Source organism: Haemaphysalis longicornis, unplaced genomic scaffold (genome assembly GCF_048455015.1).
Source record: "Haemaphysalis longicornis isolate Haplotype H1 unplaced genomic scaffold, Haemaphysalis longicornis Haplotype H1 scaffold_9, whole genome shotgun sequence".
In the NCBI taxonomy this organism is placed as follows: Eukaryota; Metazoa; Arthropoda; class Arachnida; order Ixodida; family Ixodidae; genus Haemaphysalis; species Haemaphysalis longicornis.
Window position 1 is genome coordinate 169,458,436 of NW_027526460.1, and position 14,878 is coordinate 169,473,313.

The 14,878-nt window shown below is 50.5% G+C and overlaps 1 protein-coding gene across 3 annotated transcripts in view; it reads left to right on the forward strand.

Annotated features, from left to right (window-relative positions):
• The window catches only part of LOC144152516 (uncharacterized), a 143,771-nt gene that overhangs the window by 63,167 nt on the left and 65,726 nt on the right, over positions 1-14,878 (forward strand). For all 3 annotated transcript variants that reach the window (XR_013319182.1, XM_077683808.1, XM_077683809.1), the window contains exons 5-7: positions 10,155-10,296; positions 10,630-10,729; positions 10,863-10,960. Coding sequence is in view for 2 of the 3 variants with exons in the window: in XM_077683808.1 (XP_077539934.1) it covers positions 10,155-10,296; positions 10,630-10,729; positions 10,863-10,960 (340 nt within the window). In the remaining variant the exon portion in view is untranslated. The remainder of the gene's footprint in view (positions 1-10,154; positions 10,297-10,629; positions 10,730-10,862; positions 10,961-14,878) is intronic.

A 14,878-nucleotide genomic window follows, 5' to 3' on the forward strand; every position in this document is an offset into this window, starting at 1 on the left:
GTTGTGGAAAGAATGCCTCAGCGGCGGCCACCTCGAATTCTTCTGGCGTCAGGTCTAAGGCCATTTGTATGTTGAGTGCCGAGTTTTGTGTCTTGGGCTTGCCGGACATGGTTCGGTGGGTTTGCCATAACTTGCGAGTGCTGGTGTGCTTGTCAAAGGTTTCGCAGTATTCAAACCACCTCGAACGGGCAAGCTGCTTGGCATATCGGCGAGCCTGAGCAGTTTTGTTGCGCACTCGGAGGAGATCCCCGTATTGCCGGCCATTGGCCAGGTATTTTGTGAAGGCTCTCCCGTGTGGTCCATAGGTTCAGTAAGTGCTTATCCGGGGTAGGAGCTGACTCGTCTACCATCAGATGTCGTGTGGCCTCCTGTGCTGATCTAAGGAGCCGTCGGGTCACCGGGACCCTCTTGTCGTGTTCTGCCACTGCTTTCCGGAACGCATCCCAATCTATTGCTTTGGATCGGCGAGGGCGGCCTGTGCAGCCACCCACAGACAGCTCCAGCCAGAGTGGGTAGTGGTCTGAGCCCATTGGGTCCGCCCCGCATCTCCATTCCGTCACTAGGCCCTTGTCAGCCCAGGTGAGGTCTGGGGTGGTGTCCCGCTGGTCCACTCGGGGGCTGCAGCGTGTCGGGTAATCTGTGTCATTGGCCAGTATCAAGCGTGCCGTCTCGGTTGCTTGCTTGATCTGCAGGCCCCTGGCATCTATTTTCTGGTAACCCCACTCCTGGTGTTGCGCATTAAAGTCGCCTGCTATGAGAATGTAGTCCTTTGGGTAGTGCTGCCGGAGGTCTGCCATCCATTGAAAATTCACTCTGCCACGCAAGCCACGCCTGGAACAACTAGGTTCAGGCCGTCCGTAGTACGAGACCATGAGGAGTCTGCGTTTGCCAAGAGTGCAGCGGACAGCCACTACTTCCTGCACTGAGCTGCAGTAGGCCGACGTGTCGATCTGTGCCTGCGGGATGTCACGCCGTACGAAAACTGCGGCCTGAGCTTCGATAACCTTGTTTTGCTGCCCCCTGTTATTCCTGGCGTGCTCAATGGTAGGCTGAAAGTACCCATTGTAGCCGGTCACGCCCGGCTCAGTGCCCCTGGTCTCCTGCAGAAGAAGTGCAGCTGGCTGCCCCGTGAGGCGGAAGAGCTCGTTGAGCTCGGTTGCGCTCTGTCGCAGCGCGCGGCAGTTCCACTGCAAGACGTCAGGGGGTCGCTCAGGCGGAGAAAGCTGTGTGCTGCTGTTCAGGGCCATGTTCACCGTGACTAAGTCTCTCTGTGCTAGGCTGCATGGCCATCTGCATGAGTTGCTGCATTAGTTGTTGTTGCAGTTGAATGTGCTGTTGCAGCAGTCGCTCTTGGCTGTGGTGCTATTGTAGTAGCTGGTCCTGGAAGGATTTCAGCCACGTTGGCTCTTCTATGGTGGTGCTCTGCCATGTTGGTGGACTTTTGGGGTCAGGGGGATGCTGTGTTGTTGGGGTTTGGTCGGGCCGTTTGCTGTGCTGTTGTGTTGAGTCCGAGGGGCGGAGGTCGTGCAGCTCTGGTTGCTTATCCTTCCTGCCGGGAGAAGGCCGTTGTCCCGCACTCTGCTCCGGCAACTCGTGCCCGATTTGTTTCATGCCAGCGATGTTAGCACTTATCATTTTCACACGCTCCTCGCATGCTTTTTGTTTCCGAGCGTATTGTTTCTTGGTGTCTTCTACCTGTTTTTGTAGGCAGTTGATCTGCTGTTGGAGGCGCTGCATATCTTGCTTGTAAGCCTTGTGTTCCTGTTCCATTTCTCTCTGAATGTTGGTTAGCTCAGCCTCGGGTGTTGTAGCACTGCGTGTCACCGTGCTCGCACAAGTCACACCCGGTGCGGCAGTGCTTGTTGGGCTGGGTGCGTGGCTTGTATGGTAGTTGTGGGCAAGCCTAGTGTCGTCTCCGCCTGCATCAGTTGCCAAGGCGCCTGTGAACAGACGGTCGGAAGGCCCTCGGCGGCGTCTGTGGTTATTACGCTGGCGTGTGGAGGTGGGATGTTTTTTGTTGGCTTTCTCTTCAAAAGCAACATGGGCAGGGCAAGTTGGTTCTATGGCCATGTGGCCATCTTGCCTGCAGAGGACGCAGTATTTGCGCTCCCCATTGGGGCAATCGCTGGGCGAGTGTTCAGATCGGCCGCAAGTGCTGCACACAGGATTCTTGGCCGGGCACACGCACGCCTTATGTCCAGGGTTGTGGCAGCGCGAACACACCAGCGAGCGCTGCTCGTAGCGCTCAACCCTTCGCGGAAAGCCCCAGTAGAGCACGTTCCTAGGCGGTTGTGGCGATGCAAAGCATAGGAACACGGTGCCCCGGGAGCCCATGGGACGGGCCGCCAGAATTTCCACGCCATCGGCGTAGAGTGCCTCCACGAGTTTTTGCTTCGGCTCATTCGGCCTGCAACGGTAGATGACGCCTCGCGACATGCCCTCGTTCGGTACGTGGTGCACCCGTACCGGGATTGGGTCTATTGTTTGCAGCGGGAGCTCCGTCATCTCGCGAATGCGGCCCGCTTGAATCGGGTCGCACGTTGTGAGTGTGATGGAATTCGACAACTTGCTTACTCTCAGTATCTGGTGTCGCAGTAGCGCAGCGTCCGCAGAAAACGAGCTAATCGCTCGGTTCAAGTCTTCGGGGTCGACGATGGTCATGTCGCAGCGCACCGTGGGTTGGACACGCAGTACGTACGTGCCGAGCTCCGTCCGTTGTCTTTGGCTCGTGGGGGATGCTGGTTCACCGTCGGCCTTCCTAGCTGACCTGCGTTGCGTTCGGGAAACTGCGTTCTCCCACAGACCCCCGTTGTCCGACGCGCTGGGATCGCGTGATGACCAACTCGCTTGAAAATCGCCGGGGTGGGCCGCGCTGGGTAAGCGTCGCTGGTCGGTCGTCGGTGAAAGTTGACGCTTGTCTGGTTCCATGTCGGCTTCTCTGGATGCGGTACCGTGCGTTCTCAACGGCAGTTGCACATATTGTCACTTCAGAACGCTAGTAGACACGCTGTCCGATAGTGCTGTCAGTTGTGCTCCCGCGGTCCCGAGCCGTACTCCTACGTAGGCCTAACGGTAGGCCTGTGTCCTCTTGTATGTCTTGCATATTCCATAGTGAGCCACCTTAGGCAACAGCAAGGAGTGTGACACCGTGTCGAATGCCTTTGACAAATTGGAGTGGAATACATCAATTTGCTAAGAAAATCACACCAATTTGTCACAGGTGAACGATGAGGAGTGGCCATGCTTTTGTGTATGCAGTTTCTGGAAGAAGTAAGGGTAAATGCAGTTGTACAGAATACCATATTTTTTCCATTATAAAGCGGTCACGATTATAAGGTGTCTACCAACCTGGAAAGCAGGGAAAACCTGGAATTCTCTGAGATTTTGAGCAGTCTGGAAAAACTCAGAAAACTCATGGAATTTGTCCTTCTATCAGGGAAAATTAGCTGTACTTTATAAAGGAAGCGAAATTCACGGTAATGCTGCCTCAAGTAACAGCACGTCAAAAGTGGACAGCCCTCCGGAGCCGTCGCTGATAGCACCATCTGAAGTCCTTGGTTCCAGTGAGAACTAGCTTCATACAGCTTGCAAGTCGCTGCCCCCACCCCCTTTCCCGCCTCCCGACCCCCTGTACGCTCCCCTTGTGTTCTGGCATGTTTCCCAGACTCCTGAAAGGTGGAAGAAAATGTTGCACGCCGCGATAGCTTGTTGGGGCAGCGTAAGGGAGTCTACAGGGGCAGGGGCAGTAGTAGCTTTCAATCCTGTGCTGGAACACCTGACACCATCTACCGTGGTTTCTAGTTAGTTGACGCACGTTGCGAATCTGATATGTGAATATGGCGTAATAATAAAAACACATTTCTCCTAATTTCCAAGATCGCAGCTGTGTTCAAAATACTTAAGTATCAAATATAGACATTGTGCCCTGTTTTAAGAGTTACCTTTAACTGCAAGCCAGCACTATATTCCGCTGCATAGAAAGACAGCATATTTCGGCTTCGTAGCTTTCACTGTGTGCCAAAAGAACTTCACGCGGGGTCACAATAGTGGGGTGTAGTTGAGGTGTTTCTGATTTCCAATGTGAATCCCAAATAAACTCGTCCCGCTCATCCTGTGCAGCGCTTTGATGCTAGAAGTATGGTGGCATTTAAGGGCACCTAACGTGACGGTGTTTAAGATGCAGGTGTCTCTCATCCAAACCAAAAAAAACTCTTTGAAACAGTGAAATACAGCACTGAGGCATTGAGTGCGAGCTGAGAACATGGCAGCATGGTGTTACCATTTTTTTCGATATTTCATTCACTGTGAATTTTACTACCACTGTGTTATGTTTTCTTTTTGAATGAGATAAAAGTTACTGGTTCGCAATCCAACTTTATTATGTTATATTTTATTTTATAAGGCGCTTTTTAGAGGGTGACAGCAACTGGTGAAGGGGTGTCAGCCCGTGTTGTCATAAAATAGAGTTGTGTGTCACTCAGGGAATTTCAAAATGTCAACCTGGTAGACACCCTGGTGAGGGTACAGCTTGGATACTCAAAAAAAAAAGTATAACTCTGAGCTTCAAATATAAGGTTGGGTATGGCTTTGTGTCTGCGGATTTTGGAGAAAAACCTCGTCTTATATTCGAACAAATGCGGTATGCCCCAGAGGCTTGTACCAGTGATTTCACTGATACAGATCGGTAATTGACCTCAAGAGAAGGGTCGCCAGACTTCAATCAGGGCTTCCATTCTTGCGCCAAATGCGCCAATTTGCGCCAAGGCAAATTCTCTGCTCCAAACTGATATAAACACAAAATATCGCGCCAGTGTGCTCCAAAATGACTGCCTGCATTTTTTTGTCAGTAGTTACCGCCCCCTGGTGGGTGTACCAAAACAGCGCGAGAATGGCGGGCCTTGCGTGCTTGTAGGCGTTGCTCTTCGGCGCCATTTGTTGCATTTGTCTCATGTACCACTCGGTACAACGTTTATAGGTACTTTTTAGTTTCGGAACTGAAAGCGGGCGCGACTTTACCCTAGGCGCTGAGAGGGCGCTCCGGTCGCGAGTTGCGCTGTGTCGGCGGCTGCGGCGGGGCGGCTCCGGCGGCAGCGTTAACGGCGTGCGCGGCCGGTCTGCTGGGCTCAAAGTTGCGGTCGCGGTGTAGTTGCGTGTCTGCTGTACAAGTTCCTTCTTTTCGCTTGCGTTTGTCTTCACCCTTGTGCGAGAACCTTGCCTTTTCAATGCATTCGGTTTGGGGTGCTATTGAACAGTGCGGCCGCGGGCGAAAGCATTTTGTAACTGCGTCAGCGCGCTGTGTTTTCTTTCATGTGCTGGGCTTGGTGCAAAGTTGTCATTGAACACTTGCAGTCTTTTAATTTGGGTCGTGCCACAGCCAACATTTTGGTTGACTGTATTGAAAAAAGTGTTGCTGACCTGCCAAGGAACAAGTTTTTTTGTTTTTTTAGTGGCGGCCCTAACACAATGAAGAGTGTCAAAAGAAAGCTGAAGGAAGGAGTCTCTCCGAATCTTTTGGACATCGGTGAGTGCCACTTGCATAAAGTGCACAACGCCTTCGGCACAGGCCTCAACTCTTTCGGCAGTGATGTCGAACTCTTGGTGTTAGATGTATATTACTAATTCAAGCATGCCGTTCGATCCTCGAATCTCAAGGAGCATCAAAAGGCACGTTTTCCTTCGACACGTCGGCAACAGATGGCTGACTTTTCAAGACAGCCTTGAACGAGTAATTGAACAGCATGAATTACTAAAGGCTTACTTCAACACCCAGACCGATTCTCGACCATCAGGTGCTGTGCTCAAGACTAGACTGGCAGCTGCGCTTGCTGACAAGAAGATGCTGGCCAAGATGCTGTTTCTGCGGAACACTGCTGAAATATTTGTAGTATTTCAGGCAAGTTGTCAGAACGATGAACCGCTGATTCACATAGTGTACTCCGAGTGTGTCAGTCTTGTGAAAAAGTTGCTGAGCCGCTTCGTAAGACATGAAGTGTATGCTTCTTTGTCTGGGTCAGAGCTTAAGCGTCTTGATGTGAGTGCAGCTACTGGTCTAGACAAGCCTCCGAGATTGGTCTAGACACAGAGAGAGAGATGAAGGCTTGGGATCCACAAGAAAAGAAAGCCTTCAGGACTGGTGCTTAAGCTTTCTACATTGCGACGGCCATGCATCTCATCAAGCAGCTTCCACTTGACAACAAGTTGCTTCTTCACTTGCGCTTTCTGGATCCATCTAGCCACCTGACCATGGAAGAAAGAGTACAGTGATTGAAGTACGTTGCGGCTTGTGTTCCGCATATTGTCAAAACGGAGCAGGTGACTTGCTTGATTGACGAATGGCATTCGCTTCATTGCCGGCCTGTAGTTGATGGGGCATCATCCCACAGTACCAGTGTTGACGGCTACTGGGCTTCACTGCTGGCCACCGACTCCGCAAAATACCCTCTCCTCTCGGTGCTTGTGCGTGCTATATGCTACCGCTTCCCCACGGCAACGCCGATTGGGAAAGGGGATCCAGTGAGAATAAGCATATTTCGTATAACCGGTCACGCTTGGCTGTCACAGCCATCAATGGGATCCGCCAAGTCGAGCGCTACGAAAGCGAGCCTTCCCGTGTGCAACTGACAAGAGAGCTGCTCAAGTCAGTCAGAAATTCACACAAAGCCTACGTGGAGCGCCTAAAACGAGAAGCAGAAGACCGGGAGGCACAAAAAGGAAACCATCGCCTGCTAATCAGTCCACTGTTGAGAAAAAGCGGAAGCTTTGTGATGAGAAAGAAAGGCTTGAAAAAGGACTGCACTCGTCAAAGGCAATGCTTGAAAGGGCCCAGGGGCTCATCAAGTTTGGTGTGACTAGGAGGAACATGGATGATGTTGAATGTGGCCAGGTGCTACTTTCTGAGGCTAATTCTAGCCTTGCCAAGAACATGGCCAAGCTGGCAGCTGTCAATGAAGAATTGCAGCAGCTCAAGAATGCGGTGCAGTGGGGTCATCAGTTTCATTTGAAATAAACAAGTTGTGATCATCTTCTGACTGTGTTCAGTGTCCCAATTTTAGACATTTACTAGTTTTTCTTAAGGCAGCATTACATTCTCAATGCAACGCATTGTTACTTGCGATTTCCCTCCCAAAAAACCCTCCTATATGTCTCTATACAATTCATAATTTAGGGCTCCAAAGTGCTCCAAAACTTTTATTTGGCTGCTCCAAAAGTGATCCAAAACCTAAATATTTGTGCTCCAAAAATTGCTCCAAATTGCAATTAGTCAGTAGCACCCCTGTGGGTGCAACAATTGAGCATTTCCATAGGGTTGAAGATATGTCTCAGTATGGGTGTAAGTATTGGTCCACAGCCCTTAACAATGAATGTAGGGATGCCGTAATGGCTACATGATTTTTTGGCTTCCTTTTGAAAACAGCGCGTAAGACGGGACTGAGCAAGTAATAGGCGACACAAGCGCTGTGTCGTCTATTACTGGCTCAGTCCCGTCTTCCGCGCTGTTTTCAAACGATATGATGTACCAACAATCCCTTCAGTTCTCACCCTTTTTGGCTTTCATTTTCCTAAGGGCTTCACGGATCTCCGTCTTTGTAACTGGCGTTGTTGGTGACAGGCATACTGCCTGTGAAGTCTTATCTGCATAGTCAGTGTTGCCAGCATTATGCCAGCGCACATATAATTTCATTACTTGTGCAACTTTTCCAGAAAATTTGGATGTAGCCGAATATACCAGAATCTTCGAATATGCATTTGAGTCAAATATGTTTCGACTAGGGCGAGTGTACGTTTTGTATTTGAAATTTAGAATATTCGCACGCCCCCGTGTGGGTTTTTTCTGTTTTGCCTAATTTGTTGTTTTAAAGAAGTACTGACACGAAATTTTTATGTTACGTTTTTTTCGCTGCTATGCATGCCTACCAGCCCACCAATCATAGAATGACAGATTAGACGGTCGAGCGCAGCGTAAACATTCATTTACGGCGTCGTTTATTCGTGCCAGTTTCGGTTTCGACAAAAAAACGCCGAGCGGCCGCCATGACAGCATGTATGACATGGCGTCACCATTCTTGCCGTATCGCTGCCTCTCTGGAAGCGCGCGCGAGCGAGCGCACGCGCGCGCCCAGACCGGCCGAGGTCTTCGTCGTCCCCACAGGCCCGGGCAGCATGACGTCAGTCCCAAAACCATGACGTGTACACACGCCCGAGCAGAGCGCGCCAACCACAGCCAGCGCGTCGGCTTCGTCACGGGAGCCCCGACGTCGGCAGTTTGGGGCACATAGCAGATGATGTCACGTCGGCCCGCTCTGGGCTTTCTCGTGCGGGCGAAGATTAAAATGGATTTTAAATATGTTTCGCTGAACGGTTGCTGTCGAAACTTGCTGGGAGGTATCTCCTGATAAAAAGGAAGCGTTTTACATAGTTATCTCAGCTTTGAAATTTCGTGTCAGTACTCCTTTAAGGTACAGTGGAACCCTGATAACACGACTTTCAAGGGACCGCGAGAAAGTGTTGCATGACTGGGATGTCATACGACCGGGGTGCGGCTAAATGCTGGCTTAGTATACAGTCTCATGCGACAGGTGGGCTAAGAGCCTATTTAAACTACTATATTTAATGTGTTGTCGCCTGATTTGCGAACCTTTTGCTGGAATCCCAAGATAAAAAAAAAAGAAGAAGAAGAAGACGAAACGCCTATGTTGTGCCCCCTGTGCCGTCCAGTGCTATTTATAGCCCACCAGCCCCATGCCTTGTGCGTGCAATATAAGGCCGACGTGGTCAAGCAAATTGGGAGGGGGAAAAAGCGAGTGTGAAACTGCCAGGGCCAAGCGAAACAAACAAGGCGGGAATGAAAAAAAACAAAAAAAACAACGGCATTGCCTTGCATGGTGGAGACAGCCTTTGAAGGGTCCCGTGCCGTCGCTATTGGGTCAAAGTGCTCAACACAGTGCTGTTTTCGTTCCTCACTAGGCCCAGCAACGCGAAATAGACCAGCTGATTCAAACTTGGTGAGTAAACCATGTTGCGGCAAAGATTATAGTGCAGTCTTGCTACAATGAGTTGCTGGGGCGGCCAGCGAGGGACCCGAAATTGCGGTGCCGACATGTATGTGTCTCCACCCTTGCGGCGGACGCGCGTGAATTGAGGCACTGTAGCAAAGAAAGGAGCGGAGTGACCACGCGGCTTTGAAAGCCACTGATAGCAGAGAGCAGGGATAGAGGGGGAGAGAGTTCCGTGAAAGGAAGAAACTCGGACTGAACAGGCGGTGAAAGCGGGTGTTCGGTATGTGATTTTGCACTCATCGGCGACTCGATGGGAGCTTCAAATTCACGGCTTGCCTGCCGCCTGAATCTGAGCTTCTCGCTGGCGTACTGCTGCCGTGTGGGGCCGTCAAAGACTCGCTCCCGCTCACGAGTGCCCGCTCGCTTACTTGCACCTACTCGGCAAGTGGTCTGACCCACATGTGGACCTTTGCACATCAAGCAGTGCCAAATGGGGGTTCACAGTGATGAAAGGTCGAGACGAGGTGGCGGAGTGGTGGGAAATATGGGAGAAACGCCAGTTTATCCCCGCCAGGGTCCGTCGTATGAAGCGGCCCTATTGCACCTGAGCGTGATATCATGGGGGTTTCTAATGCATTGTTTCTCTGGGGAGTTTGCCAGGACTGCGGTGTTCCGTCGTAAGAACCGGGGTACGTATCAGCGGGCTTCCACTGTACCTGCAACTTACTCGGCCCTCCAACTATCCTCTGGTTCTTGGGAGAAGGGAAGAGCAGGATGGTTTCACACTGCCATGGGGGGGTGGGGTGGGGTAGGCGTGGTTGGTGAGAGCAGACCGAGTCAGTCGCACCGTGTGTGTGGGCAGGGCTACTGTGTTCCCAGACGGGTACGAGTGTGGCACTTGCGGAACGGGAACCAAATGTGCTGGTGTGTTGCGCATTGCTGCCCATAAACCTATCCAGAGGACGCCACATGAAGAGCACATTTCAGTGTGAAAAGGGTGACTGGTCGTGGTGAAGCATTTGAGCACTGCTGGAGCTTGAAGCCAGGCTGTTGCTGCCCAGAGCCGTGGTGGGACAGGTGGGGGCAGGAATGGGAGGAGCGTGGCAAGCGGGCGGCAGGGTGGTGGGGTGAGTGTGGCTCCTCCTCTGCGTGGCGCAGGCCGTGGGCGCTGGGGGCTGCCCCGAGGGAGGCCTGGGCTTCCGGCTGCGCTGCCAGCAGCCCGCATCATCGTGGCAACAGCACCCGTGGCGGCAGCAGGCGCACGTGCTCGCTCGGGACCTGGTGCTGGGCCCCACTCCAGGTGCGGGCTCCTGTGCACCCTCCCGACCCGGCGGGCTGGGCCCACCTGTGCTGCCCCATCGCGGGGGGCCAGCACTGTGGCCGGCGAGGTGGTGAAAAACGGCGTTAATACGGGCTTGTTGGCACATACTTAGTCTGAGAGCAGTGCCCAGTCTCGTGTGGCCTTCTCTGTCCTAGCGCTGTTATCATCAGACTAAGGATGAGGTGGTGCCCGAGCTGCTAGTGAAGCAGCCTCGGTGCAGCGCTGTTGCTCTCGCAGTTGCCCCCTTGGCCACTGTGCCATGCCCAACAGGTGTCCCCAGCACACAATGCAGGGTGCCCCCTTGGTGTGCAGAGGAGGGCGGCCCGGTGCCTCGGAGGGTGGTCGTCTGCGGCCGCCAGAACACGGGCAAGTCGTCTCTGCTGCGGGTGGTCGCCAACACTTTCCTCAACGTGTGAGTGGCTTCTCCCTGGCGCAGGTGGCTGCTTTGTGGGCCAGATTGCTGTTGTTGCCTGGCAGTGTCGCCGTTTATGTCTCTGCCACCAGCTGGGTCCCTTGGGTGCCAGTAGTCTCCTCCCACCCTGCAGGTGTCCCGAGGTTCTCTACCTGGACTGCGACCCCGGCCAGTGCGAATTCACTCCCGCTGCGACCGTCTCGCTCACCAGGGTCACCAAGCCGCTGCTGGGTGAGCACTGGCAAGCGGCTCTTCACAAGGGAAAAGTGGCTGCAGAAACGGGCCGATTGCAAGGGCATTTTTCTTTGAGTCAAGCACACTGCTTTTAACCCTCGACATTTCTTGGAAGCAGTTTGAAACCCGCCACAGTGGAGGACTCTGGATTAATTTTGAGCACCTGGTCCTTGAAAACCCTTGAATTTAGAAGTGTCAATTTCAAGGCCTGCAAAGTCCTGGAATTTTTAAATGGTCCTTGAATACCCTTGATTTTTCTGGAGAGAACCAATGGCCCTGTCTTTTCACGAGAATTTTAAGTGTTTCTCATGGATTTTAGGTGTTAACAAATGTAAAGAAACATTGTAACTATCAAGTTTCAGTGTATTGCGTGAAATTACAAGTTTGGTGGATTTTCATTATTACAAGGCAACATTGGGAGCAGGCACTTGTCAATCCAATCCATATCATGATACAATCCAGTGAAAGCCAGCTTCTGTTCTCTATCTTGCATCTTCCATCTAGTCTGCGCCTCATACACTCCATCTACGTTTGCTTTTACGTGCAAATGGTGGACGTGCACATAGTTCATCCTGTCTTGAAGCAACACTTGCTCCAGCTGATGCTCTTGCTGACAAAACAGGAGATGCAGGCAACATGAACTAACTTTTGAAATCAGACAGCCTCAGAAAAACACAAAGAAAAAAGAAAAACCTGTAAATACCAGCCATGAAATTAAAAAAAATAAAGCTGGGGGAGCATTTACGAACCCGTTAGCACCCATCTAAATGTGCACTAATGTGCTTAGGTATTGTGCAATAAAAAACTTTTGCATTGTGTTGGAAAGGTTATAAATAATCCCAGATAAAACATTAGATGGGAACCTTGAAAATGTGTTTTCTGGTCCTTGAAAACCCTCGAATTTTTGCATGTGAAGCCTGTACGAACCCTGATCTCTAATGTGCACCCCAATCTCGACACACGGGTGTTTTTGGTTTTCTCCTTCACCAGAAAAGCAGCCACTGTGGCAGGATGAATGTACATCTCGGGGCTTAGCGGCACAATGCCTTAGCCACTGAGCCAGCCACCAGAGATGGTGAAAGGAGTATGGACTTTAGGAGGTCTTTGAAAGGTTTCTTGCACTTTCCTAGTGAACTGGGTGAAAATTCTCAGTCTTGCTGCTGGGTTTTTTTTTTTTTTTTTTCCCCCACTGATTTCAAGTGTGCAATTATCTGTTAGGTCAGTCAGTTATTTCTGAAGATGATTACAGATTGCTTGCCAGAACAATAGACGAAAAATATGTTGGTCATAAAACTGCAGTCTTCATATTTTCCAATACCTCGAACCCTGGCGAGTGGGATGGCAGAAGTAGCTTCTTGATGCATCACTTGGAGGCAATTTTAACACCCATCGGGTGTTTGGAATGGTGGCTGGCCACTTTCGGATACGAAGTGAGCAGCGCAATATTTGATTCAGCACCAGTGTTGGAGAACGTGGACCAAATTTCCACAGCACCATTTGATGGTGTGAAGCCATGGCCCCGCGTTCTCTGCTAGTGGCTTTCCTGCACTGCTCCGGTGATGTGCGGCCAAGCAGCCAGAGGAGGAAGAGGCCTTGGCATCGCCTTGGCATGCTCCAGCTGCCTGCGTGTGTGCTTGCAGGGGCTGGTCTGCTTTGAATCTGCAATGCTCCTGGTTTCTTGTTGTGGTTCTATGTGGACCACGAGGGAAGCTGTAAAGTTGTCTAGCTTCCGGCTCTGTGATGGAGCTTTCCTTAAGAGAAACGTTGGCACTGCTGTGCTTGCAAACCGCCAGCCTGGACGTTTGCTGTGGTGCCCATATCAGGCATGGCACAGCTTCTCGTGTGTGGGTGCAGTGCGCATGTCAAGGTGAAATTCACATGTTGTACTGCTGGGAAAGGGGCCCACAAGCAATGTGGGGATGCCATGAAGGCGAGAGTTTGAATAATGCATGGCTTCCTCCCTGAAACAAGAACATGCATAGAACTGACGTTTACATTTGTCTCTGAAATACATATGCTTGCCTGAATATACACCCTCATTACACTAATACTGAAACACAGTGGCTGAGCTAAGCACATGAGATGAAAGCTGACCCCATGTATAAGATATGCTATCATAAATAAAGCTAAAAGCGGCAGGATAACTCCAATTCTCTGTGTTTGTTTTAAGCCGTAAAAAATTTTTCACAAATAACAGCTTTTTATTTTTTCACGTGCCATAGTAACTGAAGCATGCATGCTGAAGACAGTAAATTTAAATTTTCATATTGGAAATTGCTAAATGTTCGCTTTGATGTGCAACTATTTGAACAAAATCATTGCTCACTTCGTGTTTGCTTCAAAACAAAAAAAAATCATGATTTGCACACCTGCAATGGCCTCTGGTGCCACCAAGTTTAACAAGCTGTAGAATTGCTCCTAAGTGGTGCGTGAAAAAAAATGCTTGTAGCATGACACTCGCCAGCATTCAGAGTATTAGAAAGTATAAAGGGGGAAGTGTTACGACTAACAGCTTACTGTTTATTGTTTCAGCAAACACGACCATTATCTCTAGTTACCTTGATAACTTATTGACTGACCTAACAATTTGAAATTGGTGGGAAAAGGCAGCAAGGCTGAAATGTTCCACCCTATCTCCCCCTAATTGTGATGCATTTGCCGTCCCCAGACCCCCCTCTTCTTCCGGGCAGCTTTCGCTGTTGCTCCTTCTCACCTTGCACGCATGCAGTTACTTGCAGCGAGAGAGACTGGCAGCAGGGGCTTCCAACCATGAAAGTCCAAGTGTAATAAGTGGCTGGACCCTCCAGTAGATCCTCTCAAACCAACATCATAGTAGTACCGTATTTTTGCGCGTATAAGCCACACGAAAAATGCAGAAATTTCGAGTGTAAAGTAGAGGTGGAGATTATGTGTGAGTTATTTCCTTTCGTGCAGCTTCACGGCAGTGTGCATTGGGCTCTGAGGCCTCTACAGCAGCAGTAGCGACTAGGCCGGACTGACAGAGCTCATTGTTCACGCACAGCTCCACAATATAACAGCCTGAGCAGAAATATTAGGCAACGGAAAAGCGCCATTCAAGAGTAAAGAGCGTGAGTGCCAGTATTCAAAATAACCATGAAAACACCGTTTCATGCTGTGGTGGTGATAGGTACGAGTGTAATCTTGTTTGAAATGAGGCAGTGGCTTTCACCGCCATACTGGATCAGGGTGCGCACAGGTCCTTGAAAACCTTGAATACCCTTGAATTCCAGAAGTCTGTTTTCAAGGCCCTTGAAAACCTTGAATTTTTTACAAGTCCTTGAAAAGTCTTGAATTTCTTGAATTCTAGATTTAATTTAGTAATTGTCATCAAGAAAACGGACTTTGTTGCTGAACTTTTGTTCTTGTTTATTCATTCATTCTGAACCGCAGTCAAGAAAACACCGGTTTTTATACCTCTGTAGCCGATTCTGTTAGGCAGCTGGCAACACTGAAGACAACGAGCCGTTTCCATCCCCATCGCTATCGCATCGCTACCTCGCCATCACTCGCTGAGTCATACGGCCGCGTCCGTGCGCTAGTATTCGTCTAATCGTGATTTCAGCGCTTTTTGAACGTGGCTTCTTCGGTTCAGTGAAAGTGATGTGTTGATATGTGAGACAATGCCCGGGAAAAGCAAGTTTCAGACTACGTGGCTCCACCATGACGACTACAAGCAGTGGATTGCACCGGGCACAACAAGTCCGCATCGGGCTAAGTGCAAGCTTTGCTGCAAAACCTTTGATGTGACTGCCATGGGTGAATCGGCTTTGAAAAGCCACATGAAAAGTGCCAAGCATATTGCTGCAGTGAATATAACGCAAGGTCGCGTGTTGGACAGCCATCTCACTGCTGTCGCGAGAGAGACAGGGCAGTCCGCTACCACGGCTCCGTTGC